Source organism: Pelophylax lessonae (assembly GCF_965119305.1).
Source record: "Pelophylax lessonae genome assembly, chromosome: 3".
Lineage (NCBI taxonomy): Eukaryota > Metazoa > Chordata > Amphibia > Anura > Ranidae > Pelophylax > Pelophylax lessonae.
The window spans coordinates 647,132,437-647,148,877 of record NC_138770.1 but is presented as its reverse complement, the minus strand read 5'-3'; the positions used below and the strand labels follow the sequence as shown (position 1 = coordinate 647,148,877).

At 48.3% G+C, this 16,441-nt stretch overlaps 1 protein-coding gene across 1 annotated transcript in view; it reads right to left on the bottom strand.

Annotated features, from left to right (window-relative positions):
• Positions 1 to 12,941: 12,941 nt before the first annotated feature.
• Positions 12,942 to 16,441, bottom strand: part of PPP1R21 (protein phosphatase 1 regulatory subunit 21) — a 247,552-nt gene continuing 244,052 nt past the window's right edge. Inside the window, exon 22 of the mRNA XM_082252349.1 lies at positions 12,942 to 13,221. Coding sequence (XP_082108475.1) covers positions 13,192 to 13,221 — 30 coding nt within the window. The 3' untranslated portion in view covers positions 12,942 to 13,191. The remainder of the gene's footprint in view (positions 13,222 to 16,441) is intronic.

The window sequence follows — 16,441 nt, the reverse complement described above, 5'->3', positions numbered from 1 at the left end:
TGTCCAGAGTGGTGTCTGTTGGTTGGAATGTGCTCTAGACTGCACACAAATTTTCCCGCACGACAGAATTCTACTTCAGAAGTGATGTCATGTGTTGGATTGCTTTCTTTGTGTTCTTTCATCTCTGAGCATGCCCAGTCTTGCTCATAAGATTTTTCCCTGTCGAAATCTGTACTGACTGCACGAAAATCGGACGTGTTTTGACGGAGGGCAAAAATTTTATAGCCTGCATACCAGAATTTTTTTGGCCGAAAAGTCGGAGTCGGTTGTCGGAAGCATCATACTAACAAGCCGAAAATCGGCAGATCGGTCGTTGGACGAAAATTCCCGGCTGAATTTCGACTCGTGTGTATGGGGCTTAAGTCTACCCATCCAGCAACAGTGCTGCACAGGCTACAGGCTTCCTTGGATGTGCTACAGGCTTCCTTGGATGTGCTGATTTCAACAAGCCTTCACAAAGTAACTTCATGTGAGTTGCTAATTTGTTTTATCATACCAGAAGTGTTTTAATGCTGCACTTAGATGGCACCCTCTGCTTTGTGCGTTTTCATGTCTTGATTCAGATATTTATTCTGTCTCTGGAGGAGCTGCATCTTGTGAAAGGAAGCTTACCATCGTCAAGCCTTGACAGACCTGATAAAAATGGGATTTTCGACCTAACGTAAAATCCATTTCTCTGATGTTCATTGACGGACACTGCTTCCGATATTCATAATCACCGAGTTATACTGCCCACAGGAGTAGGACATTAGGTAGAAAAGAATTCTGGCTACAACCATGGGCAGTCCCAGGGGGTATACTCCCTCTCTCTGCTATAGCCACTCAGTTTTGTTACAAGGAGAAATATAACTCCACAGAGGGGTGTGTGCTGTGTCCGTCAATGAACATCAGAGAAATAGATTTTAGGGTAAAGCCCCGTACACACGTACCGATTGTCGGCCGTAAATATTCGGCCGACGACCGTTCGGCCAATTGTAGGCTTGTTAGTATGATGCTTCAGACAGCGCATTTTCGGCCGAACAGAATCTGTCGTGCAGACTTTAAAATTTTTGTTGTCCATCACCAGAACGGCCGATTGTTCACCAGTCAGTACAGAATTCGGCCGACAGACAGCAGATTAGCAAGACTGGGCATGCTCAGAAAAGAAAAAAAGACAAGGAAAGTTAACCATCACATGACATCACTTCTGCAGTCGGCTGTTGTTGGCCGACAAGATTCGTGTGCAGTCTTTTGCAGTTTAACAGACACAACAGCCCTGGACAAAAGACGGCCGATCGTTCGGCTGACGATCAGTATGTGTGTACGGGGCTTTAGTCAAAAATCCCATTTTCTCTTTCATTCATTGACGGACACAGCTCCTGATATTGATAACCATTGGGACGTCCCAAAGCAGTGTTAATCATGAGGGGTGGGAACAACAAAACAATTCCCAAGCCTAAACACCAACCAGGCAACAGGAGCTCAAGAAAACAACTGAAAAGACAACACACCCTCAAAGAGGATCAAGTCCTCTTAAACAGCAGCCTGCAAAACCTTGCAGCCAAAAGAAGCATCCGCAGATGCCAACACATCCACTTTATAAAATTTTGTAAAAGTGTGCACCGATGACCATGTCTTGCAAACCTGTGTCACTGATGCCTGATGACAAAAAGCCCAGGAGGCACTAAGCTCCCGAGTAGAGTGCGTCTTGACAGGGAAAGGAGGAACCTGACCCCTGATGGAATAGGCCTGAACCCCATCTGTCTGATCCATCTGGAAATGGTCACAGAGGAAGCGGATAACCTTTTTCGAGGTCCATTCGTAAGCACAAAGTTAGTCTGACTTCCTGAAAGACTCCGTAGCTGCCAGGTACACCCTAATTGCCTGGACCACATCCAAGGCAATTTCCTTAGGATGTTTAGGCCTGGGACACAAAGAAAGCAACAAAATGTCTTCATTCAAATGAAAGAGACAACCTTTGGAAGGAAAGACGTACAGGGGCGAAGAAGCGCCTTATCCCTGTGAATCACTAGGTAAGGTGAATGACAGGATAACGCCGCTGGTTCCAACACCCTGAGCACAGAGGTGATAGCCACTAAAAAGGCCACCTTCTGGGACAGGGCAAGCAGGGGAATCTCCTGTAGAGCTGAAAGCACCAAATTGATCCCAAGGCGGCAACGGAGCCCGCACTGGAGGAACCAAATGTCGGACACCTTGAAGAAAGATACACACCAGGGAGTGTGTGGCCAAAGGTCGTTGGAAGAGGACCGCCAAACCTGACACCTGGCCCTAGATGGTATTCAAGGCCAATTTCTGTTCAACCCCCTTTTGGAGAAGGTTCAAGATCCGAGCCACCGAGAAGGAGCGAGGAAGAACCCCCAAGAGACTCACACCACGCAATGTAAGTCTTCCACGTACAATGGTATATCTTCCTAGAGGTATATTTCCTAGCTTTCAACAGTGTATGTATCACCGATTTAGATCAACCCCTATCCTTCAGCACCTGGCGTTCAACAGCTTAACCGTCAAAACCAGCGACTGTAAAGCAGGATGGAAGATTGGTCCTTTGGACAGCAGATCCTCCCTGAGAGGAAGCTAGCAAGGAACGTCGGCGACCAGCTGCACCAGATCGGCGTACCAAGCCCAGTGAGGCCAGTCTGGAACCACTAAGATGACCAGAATCCCTTCTGCCTCAATCCTGCAAAGAAGTTTGGGCACAAGCTTGACAATACTGACCCCACGGGGCCACCAGCACATCTGTGGCGTCTACCAGAGGATCCCTTAACTGAGCCACAAACCTATGCCTCTTTCTGTTGAGCTGAGACACCAACAGATCCAACTTGGGGGTGCCCCCCTGGAGACACCGCTGACGAAGCACCTCCGAATGAAGGGACCACTCGCTGTGGTCCAACGTCTGCCGACTGAGGTAATCCGCCTGCCAGTTCTCTACCCTGGGAAGGTGTACGGCGGAGAGGGCTGGAACGAACCGGTCTGCCTACCTTAGAATGCCGGCTATCTCCAGAGCGGCCAGGATCTTGTGCCCCCATGGTGATTGACACAAGCCACGGCCTTGGCATTGTCCGGATTGCGCACTGGACAACCCTGAAGACTATCAGCTCAATGATCCAGACACAGTCTGATCGTTTAGAGTTCCAAAACATTGATTGGGAGTCGGGAGTCTGGACTCTTCCAGCATCCAGATCCCCTAAGCAAAATGCTTCCCGAGGACGCCTCCCCAGTTGGACAGACTGGCATCCGTGGTGACCACTGTCCAATACACGGGGAGAAAGAATTTTTCCAGCCGAAGCGCCGGAGAATGAAGCCACCATATCAGGGACTCCTTCGTGTCCCAACTCGGATTGTCCAGAGACTGCGGAGTCTTGTCCCATTTGGTCAGAATTTCTCTTTGCAGGGACCTTATATGGAACTGTGCAAACGAAACCACCTCAAAAGGTAGACACCATCAGGCCCAGCACCTGCATGCCAGAGGGATGACCATTTGTTGGACAGCAGGAGGCGAATTGCAGACTGCAATTTCTGGAGTTTGTCCAAAGGAAGGAGCACTCTGGTTAAGGCAGAGACCAGAGTCAGACCCAGATAGTCCAGCTTTGCGGACGGAACCAGAGCAGACTTCTGAAAATCCAGAATCCAGCCGAACTCCTGCAGGGTGTGTATTGTGATCTCCAGGTTCTCCACCAGAGCAGAGGGAGACTCTGCTCACAGAAGAAGAAGGTAAAAGTAGCCCAGTACCCCGATCCCTCATTGGCATAGCAAAGCTAGCACCAGGGCTAACACTTTTGTGAAGACCCAAGGAGCATATACGAGACCAAAGGGTAACGCCACAAACTGATAATACTACTCTCCCACAGCAAAGTGGAGAAAACGCTGGTGACTGGCACATATTGGAATGTGAAGGTAGGCATCCTTGATATTAATACAGGTAAGGAAATCCCCCTGATGCATGGATGCCACACCCATTCCAATGGACCCCATTCTAAACTTCTGTACCCGCACAAAGCAGTTTAGCGCCTTGAAGTCCAGGATTGGACGCACTTTGCCTTCCTTCCTGGGAAATGTGAACAGCTTTGAAAAAAAACCCTGAAAACATTCAGAGGTGGGAACCGGGACAATCATCATTTGAAGGAACAGGTCTTGTACCGCCCCAAACAGGCCCTGTAAGTGGACTGGGGACAGGCACAAGTTGGAAGGAAAAAACCTTGCCGGGGGACAAGAGCGAAACTCTATCTTGTAGCCAGGTCAGACTCACCACCCACAGAAACAGGCACATGCAGCCACCAGGAAAATCTCCACTACACGTGTGGCGATCAGGAAGTAAAATGATCCAGGAGTTCGCACCAGGGGATGAGGAGGGGCTCCCACTGCCGGAATAGCATGGCCGCCGCTTTTTCCACAACAAAATGGCCGCCGGACTACACAAACATGGCCGCTGTAAATAGAAACACACAGGCTACAACAAAATGGTGGCCCCGCGTGGCACCACGAGGTTAACAGGGACCCAGGAGGGAGACCAGGCCTCAAGAACAGATCCAGGCAAGACGGGGGCCCTTACAGGAGCCCCAAACAGGTAAAACCCCCGGCCCCCATCGCCAGTTAGCACCTTGCCCCGATTCCAGGAAGTGGCCAGACCACCCAAACAGCCCCAACATTGGGGGGGGGGCAGAATAAGGGACTTAGAAAGGGGGGGTGCCTGCGAGGAGGGGAACCTGGGGGTCTGACCATCCCAAGGAGGGGCCCACGTCCACCCCAAAACCCTCCAGGGGAAGAGGGGGCAGCTACTCACCATACCAGGAACCAGGCGGGCACCACTCCAAACAGAACCTCCTCTCAATCAAAATAGGAGGGCTGTCAGCCAGGAGGAACACTGCGACTTAGGCCGAGACCCGGTCTTATGTGACCTCGTGAGGCCAGCCTCCGTCCAGTGCGGCTTTGTCGCAGCCAAACTGGAGCTGAGCTGAGGTCTGCGCGCGCTCACTGGCCAGAATGGGGTGACAACTGGATCTAGAGTATCCAGCCCGTCATCCAGTCCAGCAGTTGATTGTAGATCTCACAGGAAAAATCCAGGCGAAAAAAAAAATCTAAAAAGGAAAAAATTGCCAGGACCAGAGCTCCCAGCAAGGAACTAGGTCCTTACTCCTGACTAGGCAAGAAAAAAAAGTGAGTGGCTACAGCAGAGAGAGGGAGTATACCCCCTGGAACTGCCCATGGGTGTAGCCAGAATTATTTTCTGCCTAGTGTCCTTACTCCTGTGGGGGGCAGAATAAACCAATGGTTATGAATATCAGGAGCTGTGTCCATCAATGAACAAACGAGAAAGACTGGTTTATTGGATGAGTGGTTGTGCATCCAAGTGTTTTTTACCCATACGCTACTTGCACCATAAAGACATTTATTTTTATATTAATATGAAGTTAGACTGACTTTGTGGCTATAACAGCTTCTACTTTTCTTTGAAGGCTTTTAAAAAGATTTTGGAATGTTTTTTTTTGGTAATTTGAGCCCATCCAGCTAAAAGAACTTTTGCGAGGTCAGGTAATGATGCTGGATTAGAAGACCTGGCTCACAATCAAACAACCCAAAGGTGTTCAGTAGAGCTGAAATCAGGGCTCTATGCAGGCCACTGAGGTTCCTCCACATTAAGCTGGTCAAACCGAGTCTTTATAGAGTTTTAGGGACATGGGCACAGTCAAGATGGAACTGAAAAGGGCGTCCACCAAAGTGATGTTGTAAAGTTGGAAGTACACAATTTTCTAAAATATTTTTGCAGTAGCAATAACAGCATCACTTCATTGGAAACAGCTGAACTCGGTATGGTGGGGAGCTACATACGTTTCCTCATAGTGCATATCAATTGCTGATCATCTCCAGAAACATTTACATACAAGTTTGGAAAGGTTACCACCAGTTTAGGTTTCCGGGTCCTCGAAAAAGGGCTTTCTGTAAGATGTGCTACTGCTTCTGATCTCCTGAAAATCCTCAGCCCCACCATTTTTGAAAATCTTGGTCAATGATCAAGCTCTCATTCCCTGAGGAATTGCTATACCAGGTGGCGTTACTGGAAAAAAGCCTAAAACAGCTGCTTTTAGAGAATCACTGGATTTCTAATTCTGGAAAACGAACTAAATTAGGGAGAACCTACACACATACACTTTAGTAATAAATGCAAAAAAAATTCTGAAGGAGGTGAGTAGGAAAAGTAAATGCCGTACCTGCTTCTTCCTATGATAAAGGCTTTAGTGCAATTTGGAAGGCTTATACTTAATCCCTTAATGTCAGCCTTGGGCATATATGTGGCAGTACGACGGCAGGCTTTAATGTCGAGCTGCAAAATATCTGCGTACAGACAGCGTCCATTGATTGTTTCGGGGAAGGGCACATTCATTGCCTCCTAACTCAGTGACTGCGCTATCAGCTTCAGCTCCAAGTCACTTCAACAAAATGGTGGCCATCTGCACACAAACACTGACTCCCTGCTGTATTAATGTAAGGAGATGGGTAAAAGATGACTTCAGCTCCTGCTCTCCAGCTGTAGAGAACTTCTCAGATGCGTTTTACCCTTTGAGGCTTAATCATAAGAGGACTCTACGATTAAGCCCTGAAAAAGGGCAAACCGCATCTGAGGAGTTCTCTACAGGTAGAGAACAGGACCCATCTCCTTACATGTATGCATCAAGGAGTCTGTGTGCAGACGGCCACCATTTTGTTGAAGTCTACTGGAGTTTGAAAATTCGATTCTGTCTGTCTGGCCCCCAGTCCTTTTACATACTGAGCCAACCCGACACAGGTTCGGAGGGGCTTTAAAGAGGTGCTATTTTCATTGTTTTGAGCTTCCAGTCACCATTTACAATCAGGAGCTGGTAGGGCAGGCTCCTGATCGTGTGATCACTGTGACAGCATATTCCTTTTGCACACCATACTGGAACTGACCAAGAGGTTAAAAGGAGTTGCAACTGGTCATGATGTATAACGAGATAAAGATACACTACCCGGCCAAAAAAAAAAAAAAAAAAAAAAAAAGGTCACACACACTAATATTTTGTTGGACCCCCTTTAGATTTCATTACAGCACGCATTCTCTGTGGCATTGTTTCGATAAGATTTATTTCCGTCCAGTGTTGCATTCATTTTTTACCAAATGATGGGCGAGTCGGACCACTGCGCAAAGCCTTCTCCATTCTCCAGCACATCCCAAAAGATTCTCAATGGGGTTAAGTTCTGGACTCTGTGGTGGCTAATCCATGTGTGAAAATTATGTCTCATGCTCCCTGAACGACTCATCGAATTTGAGCCCGATGAATCCTGGCATTGTCATCTTGGAATATGCCCGTGCCATCAGGGAAGAAAAAATCCATTAATGGAATGACCTGGTCATTCAGTATATTCGGGAAGTCACGTGACCTCATTCTTTGGGCACATGCAGTAACTATCCAAAAGGAAAGTTACTGCATGCTTAGTTGAGTTAGTTGCTTAATTAATTCCAGGTGGCAACTTTTTTTTTGGCCAGGCTGTGTATATCACCAGCGTTACCAACAAGCTTGTTTCAAAACACAAAGCTCTTCTTGTATGATCAGATAGAAAAGCAACATTTCAGGATCACGCAGGGGCTCTTCCCCAGGCACGTGACCATGCGTAGTCCTGAACTGTGGCTTTTCTATATGATCATACAAGAAAAAAGCTTTGCACTTTGCTTCTTGGTGTGCTGGTGACACCTCTTATCCAGAATTAGAGTAATGATATGAACGGTAAGCCCATGTAATGCCTTCAGCAGTTGGCTCCTGGCGGCTCAAAAGGGTTAAAATGGATATTCACCCTCTAGGTAGTCAACATATTTAACTTAACAATTTAATATAAACTTTTCTGGAATGTTTGTTGCTTTCCTCTGAATATCAAGTTTGAAGAACGCTTTTGGAAACAGCCCAAGTCTGATTGCATCTAATTACAAGGACATTTCCTACCCCACGCTAGTTCTAGATGGATGAGTATTCAGTACGGGAATATATATATATATATATATATAGGTGATTTGCTGCCTTGATGAACAAGCTCTGCACTGCAAGTTGTGTCACTGGGGATTGTTATCCAGACTGTTGATGGCACACCGATGAATGCACTTAAAAGTAGAATTCCAGCTTTTAGTTCACTTTTAATAGTTGGTTTGGGCCAAGCTGGCCCAAGTAAATTATTTCCATTACACATGGATGCGACTGCTGTGTGCGCTGCAATGTACTGTAGCAGCATTTGCTACATACAGTTAAGAGGCACTGTGGTCTGACAGTAGTAAGGACCACTTCCCATCTTCTGCTGGAGTCAGTCTGAGTGCTTCTCCACCATTCAGAAGCCATGTATTTTTATCAATGATTGGCGGAGGTGGAGATCGTGACAACATCAGCTCGGCTCTCCTCGGCCAATCAGAGGAAGTCTTGCATTCAATGATAAAAGTACAAGGCTTCTGAATGGCCAGAGAAGCCTGACTATTTAGTTCCAGCAGTAGATGAGAAGTCGTCCATACTGCTGCACGTATATGTAGCCAATGCTGCTTCAGTAAATTACAGTGCACACAGAGGCCCCATTATGGAGTTGTTTGGGCCAGCTTGGCTAACGCAGAAAATTTAGGCCCCTTTCACACTTGTACGACCTGAAAGTTCGCAACTTTGCCACGTGACTTGAAGAAATGCCTGTGTAATTTTGAGGTTCTTTGGACCTCAAGTCACATCAAAGTCAGACCAAAGTAGTGCAGGAAGTACTTTGAAGTCGCACAGACATGAATAGTACTCTTTGGAAACCATGGCGTACGATTTGTCATACGACTTTGCACTCCCATATATATAGCAGGACAAGTCGCACAAGTGTGAAAGGGGCTTTAGGGTAAAATTAAAACTGTAATTCTATTTTAAAATGTAGGTTTACCTTTTCAAAATAATGGAAAGGTGAACTAACACTCTACATCCTCCCCATCCCCCTGGTTCACACTGCACTTACCTCTGCGATTGAAAAGCGGTCGCTGCCCATGCTGCCACTTCAATAGTCCAGTGATTTGAAAGCCCCACTCTTCTTCCCCTTCTTTCCATAGGGCTTCTGGACAACATCAGAGAAATTCTGATTGGTCACATGCTGGAAAGTGACCCCTTTGACCAATCGTAATTGCTCTGATCTGTCCCAGGAGCCGAAAAAAAAAAAAAAAAAAAAGAAGAGTGGGACTTTTTAATCCCTGGACTGCTGCACCAGTTGCGTGGGCAGTGACAACTGATCACTCACAGGGGTAAGTGCAATGGAGACCAGGGGGGTGGGGAGGGTGTAGGGTGGCAATTTACCTATTCAATTTGGTGAAAAAGTGAACTTATACTTCAAAGTTGCCAAAGCCAGCTTGAATTTCACATGATTCTTGCTGAATTGGCACTGTGGGTGGGCTTAGTGGCACCACCCAGCTTTTTACAAGGTCGAAAATTGTCGGCGATCAGTGAGTGCATTGAATCAGATGCAGCCACTGTTCAGGTATTCTGAAAGCCGTGGTGACCGGTTATAAGAATACAATAATTGGGAGGGGAGAGTTTAGGGTGGATGGGGGACTGTATTAGAATTCTCTTGTTCTTAAGGATCCATTCATATTTGTACAACTTCAAAGGCGCGTGACTTTGGAGTGCAACTTCGACCAATGATAATGGACAACTAGTGCATGTCTAACATTCATGTGACTTTTGAGGGTTTACATTGCAGTCTATGGCAATCAATTTGCATGAAAGTCAGACCAAAGTAGTGCAGGGACCTACTTTGAGTTGCACTAATCTGAATGGTGGTCATTGAAAAACATGAGATGCCACTTGTCATGTGAATTTAGTGTTCATAGTCCAAAGACAAGTTACACAAGTGGGAACAGAGCCTTAAAGATGCTTAAAGGATGGCAGGAAAATTTCGGAAGGCCAGAAGACGGCCTTTGTCTGTAATATATCTTCTGAACAGAAAGTTGAAATAAATGTAATACAATCCTTCCAGGACTGGGTAATTTTTTCCATGTACAAAGATGAAGCTTCACTTTAAGGCCCACTCGAGTCCTATCTCACCATAATGTTTGCTTGTCTACTGTCAGTGCCACAAAACCTCACTACAAGTGACACCAAACACCACTCCTTTCAAATACTCAAAATCCTTCTCTACCCCCCTCCATTACTGCATACTGTTTTCTACAGGCATATCTCCACCTAAAACTCATATTTCTGGGTCTGTGTCTTTAGTTCCGGGTCTGTGCCTTAAGTTCCGGGTTTGTGCCTTAAGTTCCGGGTCTGTGCCTTAAGTTCCGGGTCTGTGTCTTTGCACTGAATCACATACTGGCTTGTCTCTGACAATCTAATGGCAAGATACCAGATCTCCACTCAACTCCTAGTAGTGCCCGGCGTCTGCCACCACTAGAATGACGGGTGATTGTGTCACATCTTCCCCCCGCCCAATGTATTTCAAACAAATAATTTGGGGGTCCTGTTGCAGGAAAATGGCACTTGTGGGAGAGGGCAGACACACAAATGTGGAAAGCTCCACACAGATGTCATATAAAGACCTCATTCACATGGGCGTACGGAAAGTGGTTGTAAACCTCAGACATGAAATATGAATGAAGCATATCCCTCTATAACGTGTACTTGTCCCAGTCCAGAGCACTGAGTGTCATTTCTGTCTGATGTTTTGTTCCTCTTCTATCAGTAGGAGTCACTTCTGAGGAGTTCTCCTGACACCAAAAGAAAAAAGGTGACGGGGAGGAAGTTCCAGCACACAGCCTGGGATTGACAGCCTCAGCTCAGTTCCTGTGTGCAGAGGGGGTGTATCCCTTCCCTCCAGTCAGCTCTTATACCTCTCCTCACTAAAATATACATAGTAGAATTTTAACTCTCCACCCACTTTTTTAACAGCTTAGACAAGCTGTATAAATTCTGGACTTTGAATGGCTGAAGAGAGAAAAAAGACTGTAAATAAACAGGTACAACTTATGTAAGAGGATTCATTTCATCATCATATGTATCACTTGAGGCCAGTCACTTCACTGGGTATATGCAAAACATTTTTAAGTAGTGGGTATTGAGTACACCAATGGCACTTTTCCATTGCAAGTACCGGCTCGGCTCCACTCGGCCCTGCTTGGCTCCGTTTTGGTTTTCCACTGCATGGTACCGCATGGTACGGTGTTGGAACGGTTCGGTACGGTTTGCTTTTCCACTAAAGTAAAGTGGATTGGATAACAACGATTCTCTGACCAATCAGTGGCTAGTAGTGACAAACAGTCAAGGCTGCATTGAAAGGATTGTGGAATATGGTACCGATACAGCCCTCTTGGAACCACAACCGAGGTGGTACTGTTTAAGTGAGCCGTACCGTTCGGTTCCATGTAGTGGAAAAGCGCCGCCGTACCGTACTGTACCGTTCCAATACCGTACATGCGGTACAAGCAGTGGAAAAGGGCAAAAGCGAGCCGAACCATTCAGTTCCATGCAGTGGAAAAGTGCCACAAGAGAAAAAAAGGTGATGAGCTCCAGCTGATTGACAGCCTCAGCTTTGTTCCTGTGTGAAGGGGGGGGGGGGGTGTCCCTTCCCTCCAATCAACTCTCCAGACTGATGCGTCTTCACCTCTCCTCCCCCTGCTTTTCAGGGCCGAGAGATCCTGTGTAAATTCTGCACGTTGAATAGATGGAGGGGAAATATTGCTGTAGATAAACAGGTACAACTTATGTAGGAGGATTTTTTTTTCCCATCTCTGTGTATCACCTGAGGCCAGTCACTTTATTGGGTTTATGTGAGGGTTTACAACCACTTTAACCCATTGACGCCAGCTGTACGCATATACACGGCCCTGTTAAAACAACTTACCGTGCTAACAGCGCGCTCCCTGCACGCTCCTAGGACAGTAGCAGGTGGGGATCGGTAAGCTCCTGATCCACACTTGTGATTGGGAGCTTTCCAATCATGTGTCTGATGTGACAGCCAATCACAGCGGTCACATGACCTGAATGCACGCCTTCACCTCCCGGGTTTTAGAACTCTTAAAGGACCGGGAGGCGGTTGGCACAAAGGTTAAGCATACACCCGTGTTTTGCCTGCACAGGGGTTCTCGGCATCTGCATGCAGGCAGTCCCATTCATGTTCCAAAACGATATGGTAATGCCACCTTTCTCCTGCGCTTAGAATCCAAGCTCCCCGACCACACTTCCCACGGGACTCACATATGGCGTCTCGGATGGCTAGAGTCTTGCTGCCCTACAAGGACTGGGGTAGTCCAACAGTACTACAAACAAAAAAGAAACAAAAAAAAAGGGGCGCACAGACCTAGCGCATTATCCTCAATAATATGGCTTTATTTGTAAAACATAAAAATGGCTACTCACAAACAGAAGTTGAAAATGATCATATCAAACTCAATCGCTCGAGTGTCAGGAATAGTCCATGTATTTGTCCATAGTCCTGTTAAGATGATGGCTGATGCGTCTCGAGGCTTAGCCTCTTCCTCAGAGCCCCTGAGGAAGAGGCTAAGCCTCGAAACGCGTCAGCCGTCATCTTAACAGGACTATGGACAAATACATGGACTATTCCTGACACTCGAGCGATTGAGTTTGATATGATCATTTTCAACTTCTGTTTGTGAGTAGCCATTTTTATGTTTTACAAATAAAGCCATATTATTGAGGATAATGTGCTAGGTCTGTGCGCCCTTTTTTTGTTTCTTTTTGTTTGTAGTCCCATTCATGTCATTTGGGACACAGCTGCTGCTCCCACTTTGACATCCATGTGGATGCAAGTTTGTGTCCACGAACTTACACTGTCTGCTTTTGGGGACACACACTGGCCCCCACACAGATATCGAATTGGAAGCAGCCACTGTGTCCATGCAGCCGCTGCATCCCAAGTGACATGCATGGAACTGCCTGCATGCGGATGCGTGGAACACCTGTGCAGGTCTACACCCGTTTGTACTGGTAAGTTTGCCCGTGTGAGCGAGGCCTAAAGCCAGCCATTCCGCCAAGCGTTTACCACCCTAAACTGAGATATTACTTCTGGCCGGAGCGGTTCTTTAAAGATTCAACGTGTTTTCGGTTTGGTGACCGTTTGCCGAGAGAAGGATCCGGGTTCACATGTCACAAAGGATAAGACATCGTCACAGACTGATCTACAGTGTATATAGCAGCAGTGTTCTCTTCCTGACCAGACTGCCATCAACTACCGATTTTTGTTCTTCTTGGAATTTCCCTGAAGATGCGGAGGAACAGGAGAAGAAGTTACAACATGCACTGTGGAGAATCACAATCATTGAATAAAACATTCTTTATTTCATGAAATCAAGCTGCAGCATTGACACATTGGAAGAGAAGAGCGGAAAAGGAAACAAACAGCTGCCCAGAGAATTCCGACAGATCAACACTCCGAAGAGTTGGAACACCGAATGGAATTACTAACTTTTTATGTTCCTTTTTTTACTGCATCAATGAGGTTCGTGGGAACAGAGACATTTAAGAGGCGTTAAAGATTAAAAATGTTTAACCACTTCAATACCAGGCACGTTCACCCCCTTCTCGCCCAGGCCAATATTCAGCTTTCAGCACTGTGACACTTTGAATGACAATTGTGCGGTCATGAAACACTGTACCCAAATTCAATTTTTACAGGTTTTTTTTGGAACAGACAGAGCTTTCTTTTGGTAGTATTTAACCACTACTGGGGTTTTTATTTTTTTTCTAAACCGAAAAGACTGAAGATACTGAAAAAAAAAAAAAAAAAGTTTGTTAGTATCGGTTATAAAATGTTGCAAGTAAGTAATCTTTCTTCTTCACTGACAGGCTGCGCTGACGAGGCCGCGCTGACGAGGCCTCACTGACGAGGCCTCACTGACGAGGCCTCGCTGACGAGGCCTCGCTGACGAGGCCGCGCTGACGAGGCCGCGCTGACGAGGCCGCGCTGACGAGGCCGCGCTGACGAGGCCTCACTGACGAGGCCGCGCTGACGAGGCCGCGCTGACGAGGCCGCGCTGACGAGGCCGCGCTGACGAGGCCGCGCTGACGAGGCCGCGCTGACGAGGCCTCGCTGACGAGGCCGCGCTGACGAGGCCTCGCTGACGAGGCCTCGCTGACGAGGCCGCACTGACGAGGCCTCGCTGACGAGGCCGCACTGACGAGGCCTCGCTGATGAGGCCGCACTGACGAGGCCTCGCTTATAAGGCCTCGCTGATGAGGCCGCGCTGACGAGGCCTCGCTGATGAGGCCGCGCTGACGAGGCCTCGCTGATGAGGCCGCGCTGACGAGGCCTCGCTGATGAGGCCGCGCTGACGAGGCCTCGCTGATGAGGCCGCGCTGACGAGGCCTCGCTGACGAGGCCTCGCTTATGAGGCTGCGCTGACCAGGCCGCACTGACAGGCTGCGCTGACCAGGCCGCACTGACAGGCTGCGCTGACCAGGCCGCACTGACAGGCTGCGCTGACCAGGCCGCACTGACAGGCTGCGCTGACCAGGCCGCACTGACAGGCTGCGCTGACCAGGCCGCACTGACAGGCTGCGCTGACCAGGCCGCACTGACAGGCTGCGCTGACCAGGCCGCACTGACAGGCTGCGCTGACCAGGCCGCACTGACAGGCTGCGCTGACCAGGCCGCACTGACAGGCTGCGCTGACGAGGACGCACTGACAGGCTGCGCTGACGAGGACGCACTGACCGGCTGCGCTGACCAGGCCGCACTGACAGGCTGCGCTGACCAGGCCGCACTGACAGGCTGCGCTGACCAGGCCACACTGACAGGCTGCGCTGACCAGGCCGCACTGACAGGCTGCGCTGACCAGGCCGCACTGACAGGCTGCGCTGACCAGGCCGCACTGACAGGCTGCGCTCATGAGGCCGCACTGACAGGCTGCGCTGACGAGGCCGTTCTGACAGGTGGCGATGATGAGGCCGCGCTGATGGGGCCCCACTGAAATTCAGTGCCCTGATGATCAGTGTAAAGAATGTACTCACTGTGCCCAGTCAGCCTTGCCGGTTACCGGCTCTCCTTTCCTCACGCAGACACAGCATGTGAGGAAACTCCAGAATCTCATGAAAATTTTTATTTGCTACATAACCAGAAAGTTTTACATGTTTACAAGTTTACATGTGGCCAGCTGTGATTGGTCCCACCTGGTCACATGGTAAAGGGTTGCTGTGATTGGCCTTTTACCGCGATCTGTGAGGACATTGCGGTCACCGAGCGTGCCCAGGGGGTGCACGGGAGGCGTGGATCTGGGAGGACGTCCATGGATGCCCTCCCAGAACTGTAGAGCCATGCTGTAGCCATCTTCAGCTATAGGGAGGGCTCAAAGGAGTTCAAGAACAAGTAAACATTCTAAAGCTCAACTCCAACCTTGCCTTTAGTCTTGCACAGTGGTACAGGATCATCTCCTGTAGTAAAACTGCTTTCTCTGATTTACTGCACACTGTGAGCTTCTCCAATTGTTTATTAGAAGCTGCATAGAGACAAACCGCTCCTTTTCTGGGTGTAGGATGTCGAGCATCACTTAGTCCTTTCCTCCCCAGCCTGTCCCTGGTCCACCCCTTTCATTAATTGGATTTCAGTTCTTTCAATCATTAAGGCTCAGTGTTACATGTGCCTAGGAATACCCACTCCTTCAGACTGACACCCACCCATGAAAGCATAATGAAATTTGCATAACTCCTCCCAAGAGCCAGGCAACTGCTTGCAACCAGCAATCTCCTTGCTAGCTGCGTTGTCAGATGGCCGTGGAGAGAGAAGGGGTGCCCTGCTACATCAGGGCTGAGGGCTCTTGAGTACTAAGGCGGTGTGCCGTACATTTTTCAGGAAGATATGTACAGCACCCTCTCCCACCAACCATTGCATAAGAAGTGATGTCATTGGGTCTAAAAAAAGGTATGTATTGAAATTGGAAATGTTTTATATAACATTTTCATTAGAATGTTGATGAAGTGCTACTCTGTGCAACGCTATGGCACAAATCCCCCTGAGGAAGACACGTGACCCTGTGTCAAAACGCGTCTGGAAGAGGAAGGATGGTGACGGCACCTGAACTATGTGTGGAGTCAGCAACCCACAGGGTGCTGCTGTGGCATGTGTGAAGGAACTGAGATATTATTATGGAGTTTTTAGCGTGTACAGCCTGGTGCGCTGGAAGCACCAGGTTAGTGTGAGTAGGGATCGACCGATTATCGGCAAAGCCGATATATTGGGGGCTGGCTGATATTCACTTTCCCCAATATATCGGAATCAGCCCCTGAGGTTACCGATATTTCGGGAAAGTGCATGTACCTGCAGCTAGAGGCATCACCCCGGTACCGGCGTCCATAGCCGACGGTCGGCTGTCTTGTAATGACAACTGATGTGGCTGAGAAGCCGCTCGGCTGTCATTACAAGGATCGGGAGGGGACGCCCCCCCCCCTCCCGCGGCTCGCCCGGGTCTCCCGTCCCACCAGGA